The 22,793-nt window shown below is 44.9% G+C and overlaps 1 protein-coding gene across 2 annotated transcripts in view; it reads left to right on the forward strand.

Annotated features, from left to right (window-relative positions):
- The window catches only part of FBLN1 (fibulin 1), a 53,071-nt gene that overhangs the window by 24,692 nt on the left and 5,586 nt on the right, over positions 1–22,793 (forward strand). The window contains exons 15-16 of one of the 2 annotated variants that reach the window (XM_081191015.1): positions 11,208–11,350; positions 12,338–12,469. In XM_081191015.1, the coding sequence (XP_081047141.1) occupies positions 11,208–11,350; positions 12,338–12,469 (275 nt within the window). Of the gene's footprint in view, positions 1–5,305; positions 5,772–11,207; positions 11,351–12,337; positions 12,470–22,793 lie in introns of those variants that run through there. The other variant, XM_081191016.1, reaches the window with a different exon arrangement.

A 22,793-nucleotide genomic window follows, 5' to 3' on the forward strand; every position in this document is an offset into this window, starting at 1 on the left:
ACTCATTCCAAATATTAATATATTCATCCAAACAAAGTCTGCATCTATAAGCAATCTGTTCATATGATGTGAGTGTTGTCTTGTTTTCAGTCCTTTGGATAAGAATATTGCTATTCTTCCAGGCACTTCTACATGGCAGTTTATCTGCTCATACATGGCTAATTTTGCACAACACTCACATGGCACAGTCCACATCAAAATGATATACCATATTATTGGCCATAGTTAGGGCACGTAGAATCCATTTTCATTGTCTGATTGTTACAATACAATAAGCATATAATTCAGAAAAATACACGAGGAGGCTGAATTCTATATGTATACTGCTTTTAGAAATAAATTACATGTATCAGATGCAGCCAAACAGCAATATCTGCAGCTACAATGTCTTGTAATAGCCTTGTTTGGACCTGTGGCTTTCTCAGCTTCTGAGACACCAGAGATATTTGAACAACTGAACAAACTTTTTGAAACTAAAAAAAAGTGATCACTGGAACAGAAATTTGTTACTAACAAATAAGTTTGATATGAAGATTTTAAGAAATGATTAGAATAAAGAATTGGGTTTTCCAATATTACCTAGACAATGGTAAAGTGTTTTAGCTTCTGTAGCAAAGGTATTGCTGGATCTTAAATTACGACTTATACAACAGTGCTAGTACCAAACCTGACCAGCTAAGCCACACAAGGAGCAGCCTCCCTTTATGTTCCCATTGATGAATGACACTCTGTCGTGGTAGTGAATTCTGTAGCTTAACAACATGCTTCTTAAATTGAGATAAAATTGCAATCCTGGGTCATAGACTGGCATGAGAAACAATGGATATGAAGATGGCATATGTAGTCCATCTGTTATACCCACCGAAGTAAGATTTTGCCAGTATAATATACTTGTCTGATTGTAGCTGCCTGCTTCTAAACATTTAATTCAAAAGCTATTTGCTAAGAAAAGGTTAACAATGATGGGTATTGAGAGAGTTTAAAGTAAGCAAGGCATGGGAGTGATACACAAACCCTTCATTTCTTGCCGGCTAGGAAAACCCTGGGACTGGATATGTATAGAATGCACTCAGATTTATTCAATGAGCTCTGCCAGTTGTGTGGTGCAGTTCATTGAGTGAAGGCGTGCAGCACCCTGGCTGCATGGAAGAGACAACAAGTTGAGGTGGAATGCCCAATGTCAAGCAAACAACTAGAAAGTTACTGAACAGCACAAAGCCCTGAACCACTGGATCCAAAGTCCCCGTGGATCCCCTGAGGGGCCTGATCCATGTGCCTGACCCATGTGCCTTTCACCTGAGCCAACCCAGAGCTGACATAGTGGAAAGCAATGCAAACTAAGGTTGCCAGACGTCCCCATATCCTGGGGACAGTCCCTGGATTTACAAATCAGTCCCCTGACAAAATCCATGGATTTAGTAGGAAGTAAAGTGTCCCCGGATTCATTGAAAAAATCTGGTAACCTTAATGCAAACGCATGTTCTAATCTTCCACCCTGGCTAATGGAAGCCTGCAGGGCTTTCAGCTGGGCTCCGTATTCACCCCTCTCTCACCTGAATTTCATAGGCTTTGCCTAGCCTCTGTATTAGCTTCAGTTGCCCTCAGTGCAGAGACGCCAGCTGGCGAGGACAATTGGGGGCAAGGCCTGAGGCGGAGCTGAATGGAGGGGCTGCTTCAATGGCCAGCAGCTCCTCCTCCTCTGCCTCCTGGAGCCCCCACTGGGGGGAGGCTGCTCTGACCCTCCTGCCCCTCATGGTAGGGGGAGAGGAGATGGCCACTGGAGCCGCACTGTGCTTCGCCTCTGCATTTTTGGACACAGGGGCCCCCCGGCCCCCACCTCCAAAACAATTGGGGGACCCAAAAGGGCTTTGCCCCCCGGAGCTGGCGCCCCTGCTCCAGTGACTCACACACCTCAGTCTGATTGGCCAAGTCATGTCATGGTTGAGGGGAAGAAGGCATTCAGTTTGAGATAAGAAAGACACTGAGAGCGGCAGCCGTCAGGGATGCTGAGAGGCCAATTATGAAATGCTGTAGAATGCCTGACCAAAGCAGGGCAGCCCTTGATGTGTGCGTGTGACTGGAGCAGGCGGCAGCAGCACTAATACATTTGCTTCCTTCTGCACCACCTAAAATGTCAGGAGAAGCATGTGGGGGTTTGGGGGTGTGTGTGTGTGGAAAATTTGTGGAACTTGTTTGCCATTTCTGATTACTATGGTTGTAGAGAGACAAATGAGGTAAGTTTATCTAAAGATGACAATGGCACTGTGGTCTAAACCACAGAGCCTAGGGCTTGCCAATCAGAAGGTCGGCGGTTTGAATCCCCGCTACGGGGTGAGCTCGCATTGCTCTGTCCCAGCTCCTGCCAACCTAGCAGTTCGAAGGCACGTCAAAGTGCAAGTAGATAAATAGGTATCACTCCGGTGGGAAGGTAAGCAGAGTTTCTGTGCACACTGGTTTCTGTCACAGTGTCCCGCTGCACCAGAAGCACTTTAGTCATGTTGGCCACACAACCTGGAAAGCTGTCTGTGGACAAACACCGGCTCCCTCAGCCTGAAAGTGAGATGAGCACTGCAACCCCAGTCACCTTTGACTGGACTTAACCATCCAGGGGTCTTTTATCTTTACCTTACCTTTTATACTATTTTCTGTTCCTCATAAGACTTCAAGGTACTTAATACACCAGGCTCGCAGTGGTCTGCCATTCAAACATTGACACAGCTCACAAACAATAAACTTCAACAGTGCTAAATTTGTGCTCTCTCTAAAGAATAAGGAATTTGGCATTTTTGTTCTTTATAAATGACCCAATTTTTAACATTTAAAAAAAGAACATCCATGCTCTGTGGCTAGGAATCAAGCCAAGTATAATCATTGATTGCGGGGGGGGGGGAGTGTTTTTGTTTTTCTAAACCAACCCCAAAAGGTAAGCTAAATGGTCAGAAATGAAACCCAAGAGTATTTTTTTGCACTAACATTTATTTTTCAGGTTTCTGTGACTAACACTACAACATAAGGCTGACGAGGTTGCAAAGAGCTCTTTAGAACTATTCATAGCTGTCAATGTTTCCCTTTTTTAAAGGAAAATTCCCTTATTCTGAATAGGATTCCTCACAAGAAAAGGGAAAAGGGAAAGGGAAAAGTTGACAGCTATGGAACTACAGTGGAACTACAGTGGTACCTTGGGGTACATACGCTTCAGGTTACAGACTCCGCTAACCCAGAAATAGTACCTTGGGTTAAGAACTTTGCTTCAGGATGAGAAGCGGCGTGGTGGCAGTGGGAGGCCCCATTAGCTAAAGTGGTGCTTCAGGTTAAGAACAGTTTCAGGTTAAGAACGGACCTCCAGAATGAATTGAGTACTTAACCCGAGGTACGACTGTATTGTGATTCATGAAACCCTATCCTGCCTTTTTAGCTCAGCATTTGTTTCCCCCTCTTGGAAAACATCTACAGTGACACCTACAGACAACCCATGGAAGAGCAGCCTGCTGGGCAGATCTCTAGGAGAATGTTGTGGGTTTGGACTCACCTCAGGCGCTTTAGTGTGCTGGGCCCCAGTATTGAGGTCACATCATGTCCCCACGGCACACTTTACCTCTGCCCATGCAAGCCAGAGGCCAGATTGGTCTTTCCGTGCTAGCTGCTTATAGTCATTCTGGTGGACGACCTATGCCTGAACTTTGGTCTTTGAAACCAGCAGTATCTGCCAGATCTCTTTGTGGCTACAGGATGGAATCACTAGCACACATTTAAGTAAACCCACAATGAAGTGTGTGGTGAATATATGGGGTACCAAACAATAAGATAAGGAGATTGATGATTTCTAAACAATTCTAATTGCCACAGGCAAATCTGCTTCCAACAATATATTTCAGAATCAGCAGAATTTCATTCTACATTTCCCACTATTTTTGCTTTCCAGCATTCTTCTAAATCACAGGGAAAGGACAGCATGGGGCGTATTCAGAAATATGGTATGGGGATTCCCAGAAGCATCTGCATTGCATGGTCCCATCACCAAAGTCTGACTACATGGGCAAAGGAAGAGAGATTTGTTTAAAAGCAGTATCATTTGAGCTATTTCACAGGTGCAATGAGGATTACTACCCATTACTCTGGGAGTTAATCACTATATATGGGGGGTGGGGAGAGGTGGACAGAAGCTGCCCCATAAGCTCTACATTTTATAGATGTGTTTTTAAAAATTGTATCATGTTCTTGCAATGCTGTCAAGGCAGTTTTATTTCCCCCCAAATATTGCCCCATCTTAGTCCTCCCTAAGCAGTCCACCATTTGACCTGGAAGAAAGCCCTCTCTTTCATTCTCTCTGGAGTGGCAAACAGGATTTGTGGCCATACAACTTTACAATGCACGACTGAATGTTCCTGTATGCAGGAAAAAAAGAGAAATTCCTTCACATACAAATCTAGCATGTGAGGGGGGATGATAGATAGCCTATAACACTAAGCTTTGGTGTCTAGCTTTATATGCAGATTGATTTGTTATTTTTTTTATTGGGAAGCTGGCATTCAAGTATGTCTGACATGGTACAGTCCAGACCCAGGTTGATTCCCGCAAGTAGAATTAAGTGCGTAGGGCTAGAAAGCAGCTGCTCTGTGGTGAGGAAAAGACTTCAGTCTTCCAGGTAATTCACTATGTAGTATAATATTTGTATCTGTTTCCTGAAAGTGAGAGTGTGGCTGCAGATGTGGGGAGACCTGCACCTGTTTTATTTACATAGAGAGAGACCCATGCTTCATCCTTGGGGGCATGGGCATAGCCAAGGGGGAGGGCAGGAAGGGGCAGCTGCCCCCCCCCAATCAATAAGAATCAATATAGCTAACTGAAGTTCTGCCCCCCTAACAAAAGGTCTGCTCCCCCAACAAAAGGCCTGGCTACACCCAGGCTTGGGGGTTTCCCGGGTTGAAGGCTCTTTTGCTTTTCTCCAAATACCTGATAAGAGATACTCTCGATTTACCTGTGGAATGAAGGAAAGGGGGCTTCAGTCAAGGAAAATGGAACACTCCACTTCAGAAGACATTGAGAAGGCAGGGGTTCTGAATACCCCAATGAGGGATTTTCAAAGTTGGCCTGGAGCCAGTGGACTTTGGCTCACTCTGCCCTGCTTATTAGGCTGTGCCAGCTCTGCTGCGTAAAACTCTGCCACTGAGCTACGATTCCTCCTTCGTTTCATGGGCCAGTAGGTTACAAGTCAAGATACGCTTGGCTTCTCTGCTTCCCTTTCCTTTCCTCCTTATGGAATGGTTGCTAATCCTCCTCCCTTGTCTCTTCACTTTTCTTGCAGTCGTTGCGACCGCTTGCCTTGTCACGAAAATATGGAATGCCAGAGCCTGCCCTTGAGAATAACTTCTTATCACCTCTCTTTTCCTACCAACATTCAAGTTCCCATTGACATTTTCCGCATGGGCCCCACCAGTGCTGTCCCAGGGGATAAAATTCAGCTCTCCATCATCAGCGGGAATGAGGAGGGCTTTTTCACTACCAAAAAAGTCAACAGCCACAGCCACGTAGTGTCCATGCAGCAGCCGATCACAGAGCCCAGAGACCTTCTTCTGACGATTCAGATGCAGCTCTTCCGCCACGGAACTGTCACCACCTTCATAGCCAAGCTGTTTGTCTTTGTCTCTGCACAGCTTTGATGCCTTGCATGCTGGCACCCATTGCAGTTTCTCCCCCACTCCCCTTCTCTCTTTTTTGACACTGGTTCCCTTCTTACCATTAAAAAAAATAAAGTTTGAGTGGTAAATCACTTCCTGCATGCTGTGCATTTGCATTTTATTTGTCACCACTCATTTTGCCTTAGCATTTTTAACATTCCAGTTTTCCTGTTTACTTCTCATTTTGATGAGCTCTGCCTATAAGTCAGCTTTTGCTGATAGATGCTGAAGACAGGGATAGGCAACAAGCAGTTGGGATGGCGTCAGGGGTGGGGGGCTCAGATCCAGCATGCCCAACTCCCTGCACACCCCCTTTTAGTGGGGCACTTTAGCTGCTTTCTGCTGTAACAGCCAAGTCCCAAGCAAAGGGTTATTTCATTCTCCACCAGCAGTGCAGTCTGGTTTTCTGGCACATGTGGTGCCCATGTATGCCGGGGGGGGGCAGGGCAGGGTGTGTGGGTGGGTGGGTAAACGGAGTCCGCTACGCCGGGCGAGGCAAAGCGAAGGTGAGACTGGGACTGAAGGGTGCATGACTTGCATCCTTCTCACGCTGCCCTGCCAGCCCTGGGAGGCTGGGATCACAGTCATTCGGATCAGATTCCAGCCTTGCAAAGCGCTGCAGGGCTGGCAGGATGGCAAGAGGAGCCAAATGCGCAGTGCCCCCTTAAAAAAATGCCTGGGTCCATTGCCCTGGCAGCCCCCCCCCACTTTGCCCCTGTTCTCCATGCCCCCATGGGAAAAGCAACCATTCTCTCTTGTATTTAACCACTTCAGCACCAACGAAGACATAGGCAACGAGCTCTTAGCCACACTGTTCCTCAGCCAGTTTCCCAAGAGACAGGCAAAGGAGAATGAGTAGCTAAGGCATGAGGCTTGTGTGCTCTCTTTCTCTCTCTGTGTGTGTAAACTTTACCAGTGTCTCATCCTGGGTGGGAGGATGTCAGCTGACAAATCCAGCATTGCTGACCTTTCAGTCTTTACTAAGCTGAAAATGAGTTGTTGATTTTCACTGTAAGTCAGGACTGGAGAAGTTCAGAAGTGTGTGTCATTTCTAGATTGAGTGGACTTGTGCACCCCATAAATAACAATTAGGGATCTATTTTCACAGAAAGAATCAGGTGCAGAAACTATAGTTAAAATGCCGTAGGGCAATCCAGAGTTCACCATGGCACATACAGGAGTGTTAAAGGCTTCCATGGACTTTGTCCTGTATGAAGTAACTGGGCTTTCTCTGCTGCCCCAGTTACACTCTTGGGGGCAGCCGATGAGCCTGATCTTGACAGAGACTATTAGGGTGCTGGGTGAACTCTCACAAAGTAGTCAAAAACTGTTCCTGAATTATTTTAAGTCCCCTTTAAATCCTATGGCTGCCATTGCCTAAGGTGAAATGCTAAAATCTGATTGGAATCCACCTTCAAACAGAGCATATCGTTTCCTATTTATAATTACCACAACATAAGGAAAAAACTATGCAGAAGCTTTGTTGGAATCAAAGTGATTCATGCAGGGCACAGGTGTGATGGAAAACTTTCCTAAATATTCTGCACATTTCTTAAGAAGAGAACTTTTTTGCCAGGGATAACACACCCAGCTTTTATCATTTATGCATAATATCTAACTTACTGGCAATTCTTGGACCTTTTGCACACCTGGCTATGCCCCATCAAATGTAACCATTCATCTAGCAAGTGCTTCAAAGCATGTCCAATGGGTTGGCACTGTTCGATTTATGTCTGCACACAGCCAAATCCACTAATGTTTTAGGACTTGTAGTAGTATTTGCATGGCATTCTGTTAAGGAGGCCTGATGTACAGAGCACAAGTTCTTAGCGCATGCTTAAAGGGGGATGTTTTCAATATTTCCACAGGCTAGATCCTACAAAGTTATGTGCACTATAGTCAGGATATCCCATGTGCCAAAGAAATCAAAGCTATATAGTGAGAGAGAACATCATGCAGTTCAATGACATATACTCTTTGAATGATGTTAACTGGACTGCAGTTTTTGAGTTTTCACCATACTGCCCTGAAAACCTTTCAGTTATTAATGCTATTGTTAAACAATTCCCATTAACTTTAGTACATCCTATATGTATCTCCAGGCTGCTTTGACAGAGCTGTGTAGATGTCTCAGCTAAATTCAAACACTTCTGTTACTTGGGCCAAATCAGGACCGTACATTAAACTGGACGTCTTCAGTGTGGACCAAGAGGACTACTTTGGCCAAAGTTTGGCAGAAAAGTTCTATCAAAGTGTCCTAAAAAGTATTGAAAAGCATAAGAGAATGAAGTTGGATGTACATCTCTGTGAAGTGCACCCACAATTCAGAGGAGAGCAGACTATACTATATGCATTCAGCTGCTTGTGTCTGCAGAAATGACCACTTTGCAATGCTACATAATGCTTATTCTCCACTTAATCCTTCAGTGTGGCAGCACCTGCACTGTGAAACTCTCTGCTAATTGATCTTAAGCAGGTGCCTTCACTGTATCCCCCGCCCCCCGCCCAGCACCTGGCAGAATTTTTTTTTGTTTAGGCAAGTCTACCCAGACATGCAAATTTGGCATGTATTTTAATGTGTAATTTTATTTCATAATTTTTATTTTTTACTTCTATATTTTGAAATATTTTAGGTCAGCTTGTTTTCAACATATGAGTTGACTGATAATTTTTAAGTATATTTCATGTAAACTGCTTAGAGGTTTTGACGATTAAGTAGCATATAAATCCTGTTAAATAAATATTACCTATCTATGTGCATCACAGAGACTCTGCCCTCTGATCCCGTGAGCAGCCAGAAACATGCCAGGGAGGTAAACTGCTGCCTCAGCACTAGCCTGGCTGCTTCTGTTTCTCTTCTGTTCCAGCTCCCACCTTGCTGGCAACGGTCCAGAGAGAGGCTGCGAATCACAGACAGGAGTTCTCTCAGGATTGCAAGCCAAAGAGTTTGGGTGGAAGAAAAAAGAGGGGGGCTTGCCTGGCCTCTCGCCAGTCGTTCTTGTGTTGCTTCTGCTTCACTGTTGCTGCCTGCTGCCTTTTGCTCCCCACCATATTTATGGGATTTCATGGGATGCATATGTTGCATGATGCCAGATAATCCTCAGGCCCATGGCACCACATCTCACAAACTCTCAATATTCTCTCCCTCCTTCCCTTCCCCCCCTCTCTCACACACCCTAAATAATTCCTCTCCGCCTACTTTTTTAGTTGTATGCATAAACATTTTTAGCCATTGCAACAGATGCATCTGCAAACATGTCTAGCATACTTGTCAGGCAGCCAGAGCTGGCCAAAGCTCATTGGTGACTGCACAGTCCTTTGCAAATACAGGCCCTTTAGCTCCAAGGACAATGTGCATCCATGGATATGTGGTCACAGGTTCATTGCACGGTCAACTGTACATGATGCCTCAGCAAGCCAGTAGCAAAAACTAACGCTTAGATTGGCTTCAAAGTCTTGGCCACTGTGAGACCAGGATGCTAGACTAAAGGGGCCAGGCTCTTAGGTTCTTACGTGTTTACACCAGGCCTGGCCAGTGCAGAGGTTGAAGATTGCCTGCTATACAGGGGCTGATGTGGCATATCCTTTCCCCTTTCTGGTCCAAAAGGAAGGGCTAAAGTTAGCAGCCTCATACGCTACACCATTTCACTAGGTTGGGCTCTGGCTTCTCCACACAAGGCCTCCTCAACCCTTGCTTCTTCCACTTACTGCATACCCTCCAACACTCCCCAGATGAAAATAGGGACATTTCTCCCTCCCTCCCACTGACCCTCCTCCACCCCCCCCCACATTGCAGAGCATTTCCACCACCACTACGCCAACGGTTTTATTTTATTCTTTGGTAAATTTACAAAAAGCAAAACACACACTAATAAGTACATTTTAGAAAGGGGCAAGATTAGGTGCAGGTGCACAAAGCATTTTTTCTAAGCAAGTCTCCTTGTGCCCGGCTCCCCCTTACTCCCTGCCCTCTGCCTGCCCCTCAGAGCGGCCTTGGGGGCAGCAGCTTCTCCCGTCCTCCTCTCCCGCTTTCCAGCAGTCACTTTGAGATGCCCAAGGGAGGGGAAATAGTCACATCCTGGGATTAAATCAGGAGCCAGGATGGCTTTTGCAATTCCAGAACACTTGGAGGGTATGCTACTGCCACCTTCTATTTGTTTCTTGCAAACCCAGTTTAAGCTATACTGGATTTATTTATTTTTGGCTGCCAACTGGATTTGGCTTGTTCAGATCTGAGCAAATGTTGATCAGTTGACTGCAAAACTTGTTCAATATATCATAAAACCATTGGTGGTTTGGGGGGTTGGGAGTGGATGTGCCTTGAATTCAGTTAAAAAATTGTTCATGAGAATCCACCCTAAGTAGTTTTTTGGACAAATTGGCTTTAGGTTATGGATGAATAATGCTGGCAACATTTTAAAAAAGATCTGTTCTGATGGTGCGGGTGTGGGAATGGAAATTTAAATGAAATGGTTGCATATTAGTCATGCATCCAATCCATTCTTCTTGGCTCCCTGCTAACACCTGCTCAGTTGTAATATTTTTATGCTACCCACAACATTACCTGGAAAGAGTTCAACTTGTACACAAAGGAGTTAGATAAAATCTGCAACTAAAACCCCAGAGCAACCTCAGAAGCCCCCCCCCTTTTCCCGGTAAAAGCACAATTTCATTTCACATCTTCAGCTTGGTTCCAACTCCAACCTTTCCCCCAAACTTTAGTTATGGATCCTTTGAAGAAATGATTGCTTCCTGCTGGTATTCAGCCATGACCATTTTTTCCAGCTTCAATAAATAACAAGATGCTATCTTACTCTCATCTTGCCACTGGTCCAAGGATGACTGTTGCCAAGTCCAAAACACTGAAACCGTTCTGAGCAGAAAAAGTAGGAAAATTGTTTCAGTCAATTTTTGTTTTTGTTCCATAATTAGACAGTTCTATACATAGCTTTATTCTAATTCTATTTTATAGTTCACCTTCTCGCAAGGGATCAGGGAGTTATGATAGCATAAAGTGTCAAAAGAGTCCACAAACTCATTACTTGAACATAGCAAAGCCGATCACCTCTCCCTTGGTCTTCACCAAACTGCAGATCTTCATAAACTGTCCAGTCCTACTGGTGGAAGTTGCCAACTTCAGATTTCAAAAATTCTGCTATGCAGGCAGGACAAGGGGGGGGGGGCATATCAGGATTCTGGTGCAGGGTGAAGAAGCTGTCCAGGTGGTCATTGGACTTGACTGTCCAGGGCAATTTCTTTAAACAATTTTTGTGACTTGTAGCTTTTCTGACCCAGTGGTAGTTGGATCTACCCAAGTTACCTTTAGAATTAGTCCAGTGTAAGATGGATGTCCGAAACATAGATCAGACCCCAGAGGCTAGGAAAAATATACATACACATAGTGTTTCACAGTGAGATCAGGATCTAAAATAAGAATTTCCATCTTTACTGCACCTTGCTTGTTTGATCCTTGCAATGTGGCACAGCTGAATTAATGTTCCATATTTGTCTTTCCCTTCTCTCCCTCAGAGTCAGACATGAGAAGACAGACACTGTTCGCTGCATTAAGTCCTGCCGACCGAATGACGTCAACTGCATGTTAGATCCAGTTCACACCATTTCCCACACGGTCATTTCATTGCCCACATTCAGGGATTTCACGAGGCCTGAAGGTAAACGCTTCCCCTCACTCTGTAGAAGCAGCCTATGAGATAAACATCCCAGAAGAATTGCTAAGAGCCGAATGGGCAGCCCAGGACCTCCAGACCCATTGCTAGGTTTGTGCCCCAGAGAGGTCCCCCCACACACAATGTCCATGCTGCTGAAACATAGCACAGCAGTCATATAGCAGGGGACCTATGCCTAAATTGCTTCCTTTTATAGTTTTATTTTATTTCAGGTATTAATATACTGTACTCCTTTTCAGGCCGACTTCAAAAAGCAATTTACATAATATTATTACAACAATAAGTATCAATGAAATGGAAAAAAATGTTGTTGTAGAAGTTGTTGTTTTACAAAAAACACAATAAAATTGAGGCTGTAATTGCTTTTTCTCTCCTCCCCTCAGGGCAAGATGGTTCTGCAGAGTTGCAGATGATGGGAGGGAGGGAATTAATTAACACACCTGTGCAGATTTTAGGCCAGGGGTAGGCAATCTAAGGCCCGGGGGCTGGATGAGGCCCAATCGCCTTCTCAATCCAGCCCGCCGATGGTCCGGGAATCAGCGAGTTTTAACATGAGTAGAATGTGTGCTTTTATTTAAAATGCATCTCTGGGTTATTTGTGGGGCATAGGAATTCCTTCATTTCCCCCCCAAAATATAGTCTGGCCCCCCACAAGGTCTGAGGGACGGTGGAGCGGCCCACGGCTGAGAAAGGTTGCTGACGCCTGTTCTAGGCTGCAGGATGAGGGTCTGCCATTCCAGGTTCTTAGTTCTCCTCTGCGGTATTAAGTCACTGGCCATTGCAGCTCCTGCCCCCCCAGCAAGACTTTTCTGTAAGTCTCATGAAGGAGAAGACAACCTGAAGTATAATCTTGCTTTCTTATTTCTCTGCTTTAACTTTTCTGATTTGCAATTGCTGAATAGGTTGCACTGCACTGATTTAAATGTTTTATTGTTGCCATTTTTAGCTTACCTCCGGTATCTTTCCCCTCAGAGATTATTTTCCTTCGTGCCATCACGCCAGCATACCCTGGCAACCAGGCAGACATCATATTTGACATCACCGAAGGAAATCTACGGGATTCCTTTGACATCATCAAGCGCTACATGGATGGCATCACTGTGGGTGAGGAAAAAGTTCTCCTATTATTATTGAACTCAAGGGAATAATCAATAAACATTGGCTTATTGCATCCTTTATTAATTTTTATTTATTTATACATTATATACACCTAGCCTTTAGGGTTACAAATCCTACAAGGCATCTTACAAGCAAATTAAAGATATAAAAATGAAGTCGCAATATCAAATCAAATGATACTTTTTGCCTCCCCTGTTTGAAAAACAATATTTTTCTGTTCAGTGCCACCAAGTGAATGTATGGAGTACACAGGCAAAGCTGAAGAAGCTCAAGCATGTTTATCTCTTTCCTAAATTGTCGTAATATTGTTACTGAACAAAAACAACACAAGAAGCTGCATGTTGATCTGCAATTCTCTAGAGAAGGAAAACCTGTGGCTGTCTAGATGTTGCCGCGATAAACCTCCAATCACTTCTGTTCATTGGTCATCCAGCCTGAGGATGATGGTGGGGTTAGCTATTGAGAAGCAATTGTATTTTAATTTGTATTTTTATGCTGTATATATGTGTGCGTGTATTCTTAATTCATTGTGTATACCACACTTCATCCATAGATCCACAGCATAAAAATACAAGATAAAAACACAAAACACACAATAAAGACAAGAACGAGAATGAAACAGTAACCCTCCCTAAGAGGCTTCAGTGTAAGCGATGCACATATCTACTGAATGTGACTATTCCTACTAACGTTGTTGTTGCTGCTGCTGCTGCTGCTGGTATCTGGGCAGACCAGGATGCTATTTTGTGCACATTGCAAGAGTTGGACTAGTTATCTTGGTGATGGTCAGATAACAAGAGTCCTTCTGTATTTTTGCTTTGAACTTATATGGATATTAGTTTCTTGAATAATTATTGCTAGAAGCTGCACTGGGGTGAAATAGCTGCCACACACAACATAGAGAGGCACCTTTTGTAGCTCAGCCTGAAGGTGGCGCTGTTGGCTTTCCTGTCTTGTAGCAACCCAAATCCTTGTAACATAAATCTAGGTTTATTTCATAATTTATCGAGCAGAAATGTGAGGCTGCATGCAGGCCTATAAGCTCCCACGTCTTAAACAGAGTTTGTTGATGAAAACGACAGTTAAATAACTGGAGGGTTGTTTTGTGTTTACGATGAAGATTATGTAAAAATTGTGGACGGGGTTCTTTGCTTTCCTTGTTTATATGCTACTGGCCTGCTTTTTGCTGTGGTGGGTGGGGCTCTTTATTGCATTGTGGTCAATGGAAGGACTTGGGGGTGCTCCCGGAGAAGAAGGTATTTCTCTCTGTGACCTGAACGTTGTCTCCCCTTGCAGCGTCTCTGTCAGGCTTCCCTCCCTGCACCAAGAGCACCCACAAGTCCAGGGCCGTAGCTTTCCCCACAGAAGTGAATGGCTACCATTCGATTAAACAGGATAAAAAGGGGCTCCACTCAGGATGCCAATCCCTACGCTTTCACATCCCAAACCTTTGAAGACCAGGCCTGCTGTTATCTGCATGGCTTTGCAGAGCAGCCAGTGGCCCTCCCCAGGCTCAGCAACTGGAGCCCAACATCTGGAGGGGCACCAGGTTGGGCAACGCTGGGCTACGGCTTGAAACTTTTAGATACTGTTTAAAAATTGCCCCACGTTTCTGTCCAAAATTTGATATCCACAGTAGCTGATAACAAACGGAATAAAGCAGACAGAAAAACTATAGTAAGGATCGAAGGACCAATTTCTCCCAAACTCTCCTGAGCTGCCAGCCAGGAAAAGAAGCAAAGATGTCAGCAGCTGTCCTCCTTCCCTGGGAGGTACATTGGAGGTGCAGCTGGAGACTGAAAAAGCACTTTCAAGCATGGCTGTCTGGCAAATTTCAGTCAGCAGCAGCAGAAGATGATCAGATCTCTGATGCTGAGGGCAAGAGAAGCACATGGCATGGGAAGAGGCCATCCCCACATCTTGAGTAGTTCTTTGTATCTGCATCAACCACTATAAATGGCGCCCAAGGCACCTGCACAAGTTGAAAATAAACAGCTCCTTCAGGAGACCTGTTTACTGAGCCTTTATCCTGTTTTTAATGCAGCAGTAATACAATGCCTGCTCTTTATTGAGCATCCATTCCAATTGGTTTGTTGGGAGATTATACACTTTCCCATCAACTAATCATTTCCCCACAATACATTTTTATGCATTTCCTCCTCACTTTCCTAACTGTGAAAGGTGGTGGCGTACTCTCCCCCAGTGGACTGCTGCACCAGAGTGCTTTAATCCACTTTAATTGCACAAACTGATATTGTCCAGAATGCAACTGAATCCTTTCTGAAAACCAGTAACAACCTCCAGGGGAAGCATGTACTTAAGAGTTACTAAAAGCCAACAAGAAAAAGCAGCAGCCCGTTGAGTGAAAAATGCCCCACAAGCCAGATCAGTCCACAGGAAGCATCCTTAGAACACAAATGTCTTCGCCTGATGGCAAAATACTGTTCAAGGGCGGCTGCAGGGGAGCAGGAGAGATTGGTTTCCTTGGGGATTGCATTCCATGGTGCGGATGCCACTTTGAAGAATGGCCACTGAGCTCCCCGAGTTGAAAGAGGGGAAACAAAGAGGAGCTTTGTAAGCACAGATGACTATCATACCATTGGTTTACAATATATATACCGATATGTAAACAGACATTTCAGGTTCTGTCTCATTGCTTTCTGCTGTATGAGGATCACTCTTTGGTATTTTTGCTTAAATGGCTCAATCTCTTCGCCTGACAAGCTCCCCATCCAGCTGGGGTTGCCAGGTCTCCCAAGCTCTGATGGTTAAAGTTCTGGAGCCTAACTAGGGAAGAAGGGGTGCAACACAGCAAATGGCCAAAGATATTGTCTTTGGGATCAGTGGGCAAAACCCCACCACATCTGGGGGCTCAGGGCGGAGCCTGATGGAAATGGGGTAGTAGATAGGGAACACCTATACAACTATGGTTGGCAAAATTATGTCTGCCCCCCCCCCAATATTCTAAGCTTTGGCACAGAAAACAGTTTCTGGGGCTAAGCCCTGGTGAATTTTGGCTGTGATTTATCTGTGCATTTATGATAATATGAAAGGCAAGGCCTTAAAGCCAAGCCCTCAAAATTTAGCTCACTTTAGCCTAGGCTGGTGATGGTCACAATATACACGCTGTACCAGGCTGGGAAAGAACCTAGGCGTGCAGGATTCTCCCGCTGATTTCTCAGCTTGGGTTCTGAGACCTGGCTGGCCCCTTTGCAAAGAGCCCCAAAGTTTAGCAGTTCATTCTGCAAGATATTCCTTGTAGCCTTAAATCACGGCTGAACTAGGGGAAAGGGTAAACAGAAGTAAAGCCTCAGCTTGTTCTCCATAAGCCTTTTTACAGACTTTCTGCTACATACCTTTTTGTTTTGTTTAGTTCCGCCCCCCCCCTCGTACCTTTTAACCAGCTGTCAATGAAGAATTCGTTTTCAGCTTGCACAAAAAGGTCCCATTAAAGCCTGGGGTATTAGAGCGCACTATGCAGCTTTTTCCCTCTGCCTTGTGTTGGGGTTCTGTCATACCACCTGTGTTCAGGCAGGGCATTCAATTGCAGGATGTTTTCTCTCCTTTTCCTCCCCCCCCCCCCCGGCCCCAACCAGGCACTTACACACTTACGTTTGGTTAATGGAAAATGAAACTTTTGCCCTTGAACATTGCTGTTAGTAGGAAACTTTTTCTGAAACCACCACCGTCAGGGTATTATGATGGGGCTCACATTCAAAGAATGGCCCTATAGCAGGCATATGGCTGGGTAATCACAGGCTTTCAATCTACTTTCTGTCTGACGGCATTTAATTTCTAGAAAAAGGAGACGTCAAGTGTGTTTTGGAACCCCTTTTTCACAGTGTTGCCGCAGCAATCAAACCCCAGGGCTCTTCCCTGCTTCCTCTGATCCTGCCTCTTTTCACTGGGAAAACCTGCTTTTTACCACTGAATTGGATCAACACTTGCTCCGATTCAGCAGTCAAGTGTGGCTATTCCCATGGAAAAGAGGGAAAGCAGGGGACATAGTGGTAAACCTCTCAAACTTGTGCTTTTTAGTGTAGACAAACAAATCCAAAATCAAATTAAAAGTAAAGGGACCCCTGACCATTAGGTCCAGTCGTGACTGACTCTGGGGTTGTGGTGCTCATCTCGCTTTACTGGCTGAGGGAGCCGGCGTACAGCTTCCGTGTCATGTGACCAGCATGACTAAGCCGCTTCTGGCGAACCAGAGCAGCGCACTGAAACGCCGTTTACCTTCCCACTAGAGCAGTACCTATTTATCTACTTGCACTTTGACGTGCTTTTGAACTGCTAGGTTGGCAGGAGCAGGGACCGAGCAACGGGAGCTCACCCCGTTGTGGGGATTCAAACCACCGACCTTCTGATCAGCAAGCCCTAGGCTCTGTAGTTTAACCCACAGTGCCACCCGCATCCCTAAAATCGTATTAGGAGAGCATTTATCGAAAGCAAGAAGAGACAGTGGCGAGTCAATGGTCCTCTGCATCCACGGCCATCTGGTTTTGTGCCTTACTGTTCCAGGGCTCAGTTTAGGCACTAAAAACAGATACTGGAACTGTGCCCTGATGTGCTCTGGCATAAATTAGGCCCTGCAATTAGCCTTATGAAAGCATAGCAAAATAGTTATTCCTCTCTTCATCTGCATAGCCAGAACTGTGCGTAGGTATTAATTCTGCAGAGAAGGTACAGAATAGAGAGTGGGATGCTGAACTGAAGCTGAGTCAAACGGCTTCTTCACACTTAGCTGTCAGAGGAGGCCTGTGCTTTAATGCTTGCTTTGTGTCCAAGTCCTTTTTCCCCCCTTGCCCTGAGCTTTCCCCACAACGCACCACTTTTTACCACCGAATTGGAGCAAATGTCAGCTGAGGATTTCCACGGATTCCCGTTTGCTCTGATTCAGCTTTAAAGACTGGAAAACTCTGGAGCAAAAAAGGGATGCTTGGAAGGGGAGCTTTAACTAGCAGAGCAGGCCTAGAAAGAGCAGAGCAAAGCTAAGTGTGACTAAGACCAAACTGGGGGCAAGATGATGTAGAAACCCCTTTTCCTAGTCTTATTCTTGGAATTTGGTCAGGAATTAGAATGCACAGCAGCTGAAAAGGATTCGTTCTTCAGAAATTCTGCTTAAAATAGCAGCTCTCATCTCTAGGTAATGATGGATGGATTGTGCAATGGCTTCCGGGCCCAATCCTCTGAATTAGCCCTTTATTTTCCCTGGTAAATTGAATCACGCAGACGTGGCCTGATGTGTGCCATGGTGCGGCTTATAGTCAAGAAATGGTCAAGGAGTGGCACTTGCCACAGCCTTGGTGACATGACTACGCTATTCAGTTATGAACAGGATCCTGCTCTCTCTCCCCCCCCCTCCACTCCCTCTCTTTGTGTCTCCCCTGAAACTAGAATTTGGGGCTACCCAGCTATATTGATTGGCAGTGGAATTAGGTAAAAATAAGCACTTCTTTACACAACGCATGATTAGTTTGGATGGTCCACAGTTGTGAGATGTGGCAGTGGTGATGAGGTTCTTTAAAAAGGATAGGTCTATCAATGGATATTAGCTATGACAGATGAAACCTCCATGTTCAGAGGTAGTAGAGCTGAATACACTGTCAAAAAGATGTGGGTGTTGCCTTTATGCCTTTCCTGTAAACTTCTGAAATAGTCAACCTGACCACCGTTCAAAAAACAACACTGGACTAGTGTTTTTTATGTTCCCATGTACTTACCAGTTTTTATGTTCCCATGTACTTACCAAAGCTGAAATGACGCTAAATAATGTGCAGCAAGCCTGTGTCCCCATAATTATTTACAAGTTTGCAAATTTGTTTGTCTTTAAGGTGCCACAAGATTCTTTGCAATACGTGCAGTGTGGTTTGAACTCTCCAAATTCCATATTCAGCGTAAGGCTAATGTTCCATCAGCACAAGGATTTTTCTTGTGCTGTGTAATTTTCTCCCTCTCTCCTCTCCCCACGTGCCCCCTTAATCTGTTCTTGGGGTTCCCCCCACCCTCCAGAGCAGATTTAGAGGTGGGGGGGGCAGGAGGAGGGAAAGTCCTGTTGCACTAGTGGGAATCCTTGCACTGGCTTCCACTAGCGGTATGATTCAGTTGAATATGGCCCAACACATTTTTATTAAGTATGTCCCAATTAGTGCAACCAAACTAACCAAAGCAAAATATTTCATGGTATGGTGAAGAAAATTAGTAAATCCAGAAAGTTGAGTGAGACATGAATACAAACACAAATGTTGCATTAAGAGTGTTGTATCCATCTAATTGACATGGACTGTCAATTAGTGTGCTAAGATGTCAGAGTCCACTTTTGGCACAAGAAGGAAACGGGGTCTGCAACATCAACTGATGCAATTGGCAGGTAACATTTAGCCTTTTGGTTGGCCAGTCTTTCCGGAATAGGTCCCTGGCTCCTGCTTTTGTATAGTTCAAGTGATCTGCTTGCTTCACTTCAGATCTAGTGGCCTCGGGGATCCTGTGCTGGATTCCAGGTCTAGATTCTGGGACGATGCTCCGCAGCTCCGCATATTGCCGGCTCAGGAGTATTTGCGAGGAATGAGTTAAACAACAGAATGGCTCTTTTAAGTTTAAGATGCAAGGTTATTAGCAAACTGGCTAAGTGATACAAAATACAAGCAGAAACCAGACATGAAGGTGAACTGCCTGAGGGGCTGACATATTTTGAAGGTGGGCAAGAGGGAGGGAAATGTAATTATATCTTACAGCAACATAAATGAGCCAAAAGAATACCTTTAGCATCTGTCTGCAGTACCAGAAATCCCAATGAGGAGAAGATTGAGAAGACAAACAATGCTAAGTTTAAAACCAGCACCCTCCTGGCACTTGCAACAAGTAATGTTAGATAATCTCTATATTTTCCCCATTCTTTTTGGAATTTTTGTTTAGATCATCCCCTAATTGTATCTGTCATTTTGGCCAAGCCAATTCAAGGTAATCAAATAATTTATCTTGCCTCTCTTTTTTGTTGGTACTATTTCTTTTTTCCAATTAAGATTCTCGCTACTGATGTTGCAATTCTCTTATTTTCACTTGCAATGTCAGAGTCTAATATGCCCAGCAGAAAAGCTTCTGTCTTTTTTTATTATAAAGGTTTGTTTAAATATTTTCTTCAGCTTATCATATACCATATCCCAGAAGCTCTTAATTTTATTACAGGTCCACCACATGTGTAGCAGTGTCCCCTCTGCTTGATTACACCTCCAACACATTTTGGATTTTGTTTTATACATCTTGAATATTTTGCTAGGTGTTATGTACCATCTATAAAACATCTTTAGAAAAAATTCCTTTATGGCTGCTGCTTCCTTTCTTTGTCACCTCCTGCAAGGCCAAATTTTATTTTCTCTTTTTGCGCAAGAGCAGTTCTGTGCGAAAGAGCTGCTTTAAAAATAGAAACGTCATGGATGTGCCTCCAGCAACAGCCAGTGAGAAAAGGAAGACTGCATCCTTTCCCTTTAGCTAAGGAAAGCATCACCACACATGTAAAAAAACCCCACACCTACACCACATGCAGCGTGCAATTTTGTATGGACTTTTCTGCCCTTATTCAATTATTCACGGATTGGAATAATTCATATTTATCAGAGGGGAATTGTGGCTGTCACTTGAATGAGGAGGATTTCATGAGAACAATATTTAAGAGTAAGAATAGAAGAGACACAGGAAGCTTCAGCTCCACATTAAACTTCAGTGTGGATGAGCCCAAGGTATTAGCCAAGAAAACCAACAACCTTTCTATCGAGCTCAGCAGAAAATGCCCATTTCTCTCTCTCTCTCTCTCTCTCTCTCTCTCTCTCGCCTCCCACTTTTGGTTCTGGCCCCTCACTGTGAGACCTGACGTGTGCCTCACTCCCACAGTCTAGTCCAATCTTTGGGAGAAGTGGGTTTGTTGCACGATACCTCCCAATCACCAATTTGTCAGGATGTGATTGCCTCCACGCAAAGAGAGTGATGGTTTGGAAGTGCCTTGTGACTGACCTCAGACCAGAATGGCAGAGTGAGCCTTCAAACTATGAGCCCTGGTCTCCCCTGTTTATCCAATATTTTTGCCAGGGTTGGTTCTAGGATGATGGTGTTTGTCATGCTTGCCTTGAAGAGAGCCTTACAAGCCCTCGAGATTCACATGACTGTATCAGGAAATATGCATCTTGGCACCTTCACGAAGCAAGAGTTACTCACTGAGCTTTGTAACATTTGTATGCCAGAGTTCCAGTGCAGTGTTGTCGAGTTCCACTGATGTGCCTCCTCAGATGAGGCTGCATGCTGGGCCCAAGGGCCTTTGCCTTGCCCTGTTGCAGGTAGAGTGGCAGGCTGTGTCTGAATAAAGGCAGGTCTGCTCCTGCTGCCCTGTCAGCATGGTTGACAGATGCAGCATCCCAGCCTGGAATGTACCTGTTGACAGGAGAGCGATGTTGTCCTGCTTGCTTTGACACAGCAACTGACATAGCACAGAAAGTGAAACTTCAGTGCATGTAACTGTAGTTGTTATTTTAGCCTTAGTTCTTGCATTTCCCCCCTTCCCAGGATGGCCAGCTACCCATAAAACACAACAGTAAAAACGGTGTTGAAAATCACAACAAAACCCAACAATTTCACCCCCCCAAAATGGGACTTCAGTGCTCATCAGCAGGGTTGTGCCCAAGCACTGGACCTTTGGCACTGGACCTTTGCCAAGTGTCAGAGTGCCGGAATGAAAGGCTTTCTGGCGCTCAGCAGTCGGATGCACCGGAGCTCTGGTGAGACCCTGCTGGCTTGCACCACAACAAAAAATGGGAAATCCCAGGATGCAAACAGAAGCTGGGATTGGCTTCTGTGATTCCCGGATGTCCCCCTTAAAACAGGACAGTTGAGGGGTATGTAATACAGCCCCACACAACACAGTAATCAAAGGCATAAAGTAATCAGTGCTGCAGTTGGCTCAATAGGACAGGGGTGTGGAAGCAAATTGTCTCCCCTATCGCTGTGGGTCAAAACTCAGAGAAGGGTGGGGTTATCCAACTATCAATCACCTGACGGTGATGTCCGGTGACCCTTTTTCACCTCTATGGTTTGAAATCAAACTATGTGGGGAAATGTGCAGCTTGCAAAATGCTCTGAAAGAACCAAGTGCCAGCTGATACTTGGGTCTTGTGGAGCACTTTGCAAGAGGCTTTGCAAGACCCAGTGATCAGGTGAAGGTCAGCTGGGGTGTGGTATGGGCCAAAAATGGCCTTATGGGCCAAATGAGGAGGCCTGAGGGGCTCCATTAGGCCAGAGGTCCCGCCCCTTCAGTAAGGCCACTCTATGATCTGAAGGCCTGTGCAAATAAATAGGTCTTTGGGTGTCACTTGAATGAAAATCAGTTTGGGGCCACCAGATCTGTACAGGGAGGGAATTCTGCAGACAGGGTGCTGCCCCTGAGAATGCCCTACAGGGCTCCCTATCAGATCTGAGAACCTGGGTTGACAGGTGAGAGACGCCACCACATAAAGTACTTTGGGTCTAAGCTCTTCAAGTCATTATGTACCTTGAATTGGGCCTTGATAAAGAGACCCATCTTGTCACTGGAAGTCCATGTGGCCTCACTGGGAGGAGGGCCTATGCCCAGTTTCAGATTTAGATGGAGGTAACTTGGCTACAGTAATCCAGCCTCTGAGAACTTCCCGGTTGTATTTCTGAGATGCCCTCTACATTGGACTTCTCTTGAAGACCGCTACAAGGACACTGCCCATTTGCTGCTTGGGGCAGCAAGGTGGCATCGCATGACCCCAATTGGCAGAGTATTGCACTGGCTGCCAGTGGGCTACCAGGACTCTTTAACCTCTTTAACTTGTCCCCAGTGTTGATGCTATAACAGAGGTTCACATCTTCAAAATCTCTGCTGAGCTGAACATTTTGGTACAGAGTTGCTTCTTTCAGTTATTGGAATCCAACAGTGGCATTTAATTTAGAAAGACATGTACAGTTTAAGGAAAGATTATTTGATATATATTCCATTTCCCAGTTCATACTAGTGGTGGTTTTTTTTGGGGGTGTGATCTGATTTTTGCTGACCTTTCACCCTTTGTGTAGTTTCAAACAAAACCCTGACGAAAAATGAGTTGCTATTCTACTAGGACTCCAAATCTGCATCCAAAATGTACGCTAGGCAGCCATGTCTCTTCCAGCTTGACCCGCCTCCACTCCAGTATCCTGAATATTGCAATAAGCAAGATGTCAGGCAGGAGAGGATAATAGGGCAACAAGAGCAGAGGAGGAATAGACAGGAGAAGCCATGGCTGCTTCATCTCTGACTGGATCA

Source organism: Podarcis bocagei (genome assembly GCF_964188305.1).
Source record: "Podarcis bocagei genome assembly, chromosome: 4".
Taxonomy (NCBI): domain Eukaryota; kingdom Metazoa; phylum Chordata; class Lepidosauria; order Squamata; family Lacertidae; genus Podarcis; species Podarcis bocagei.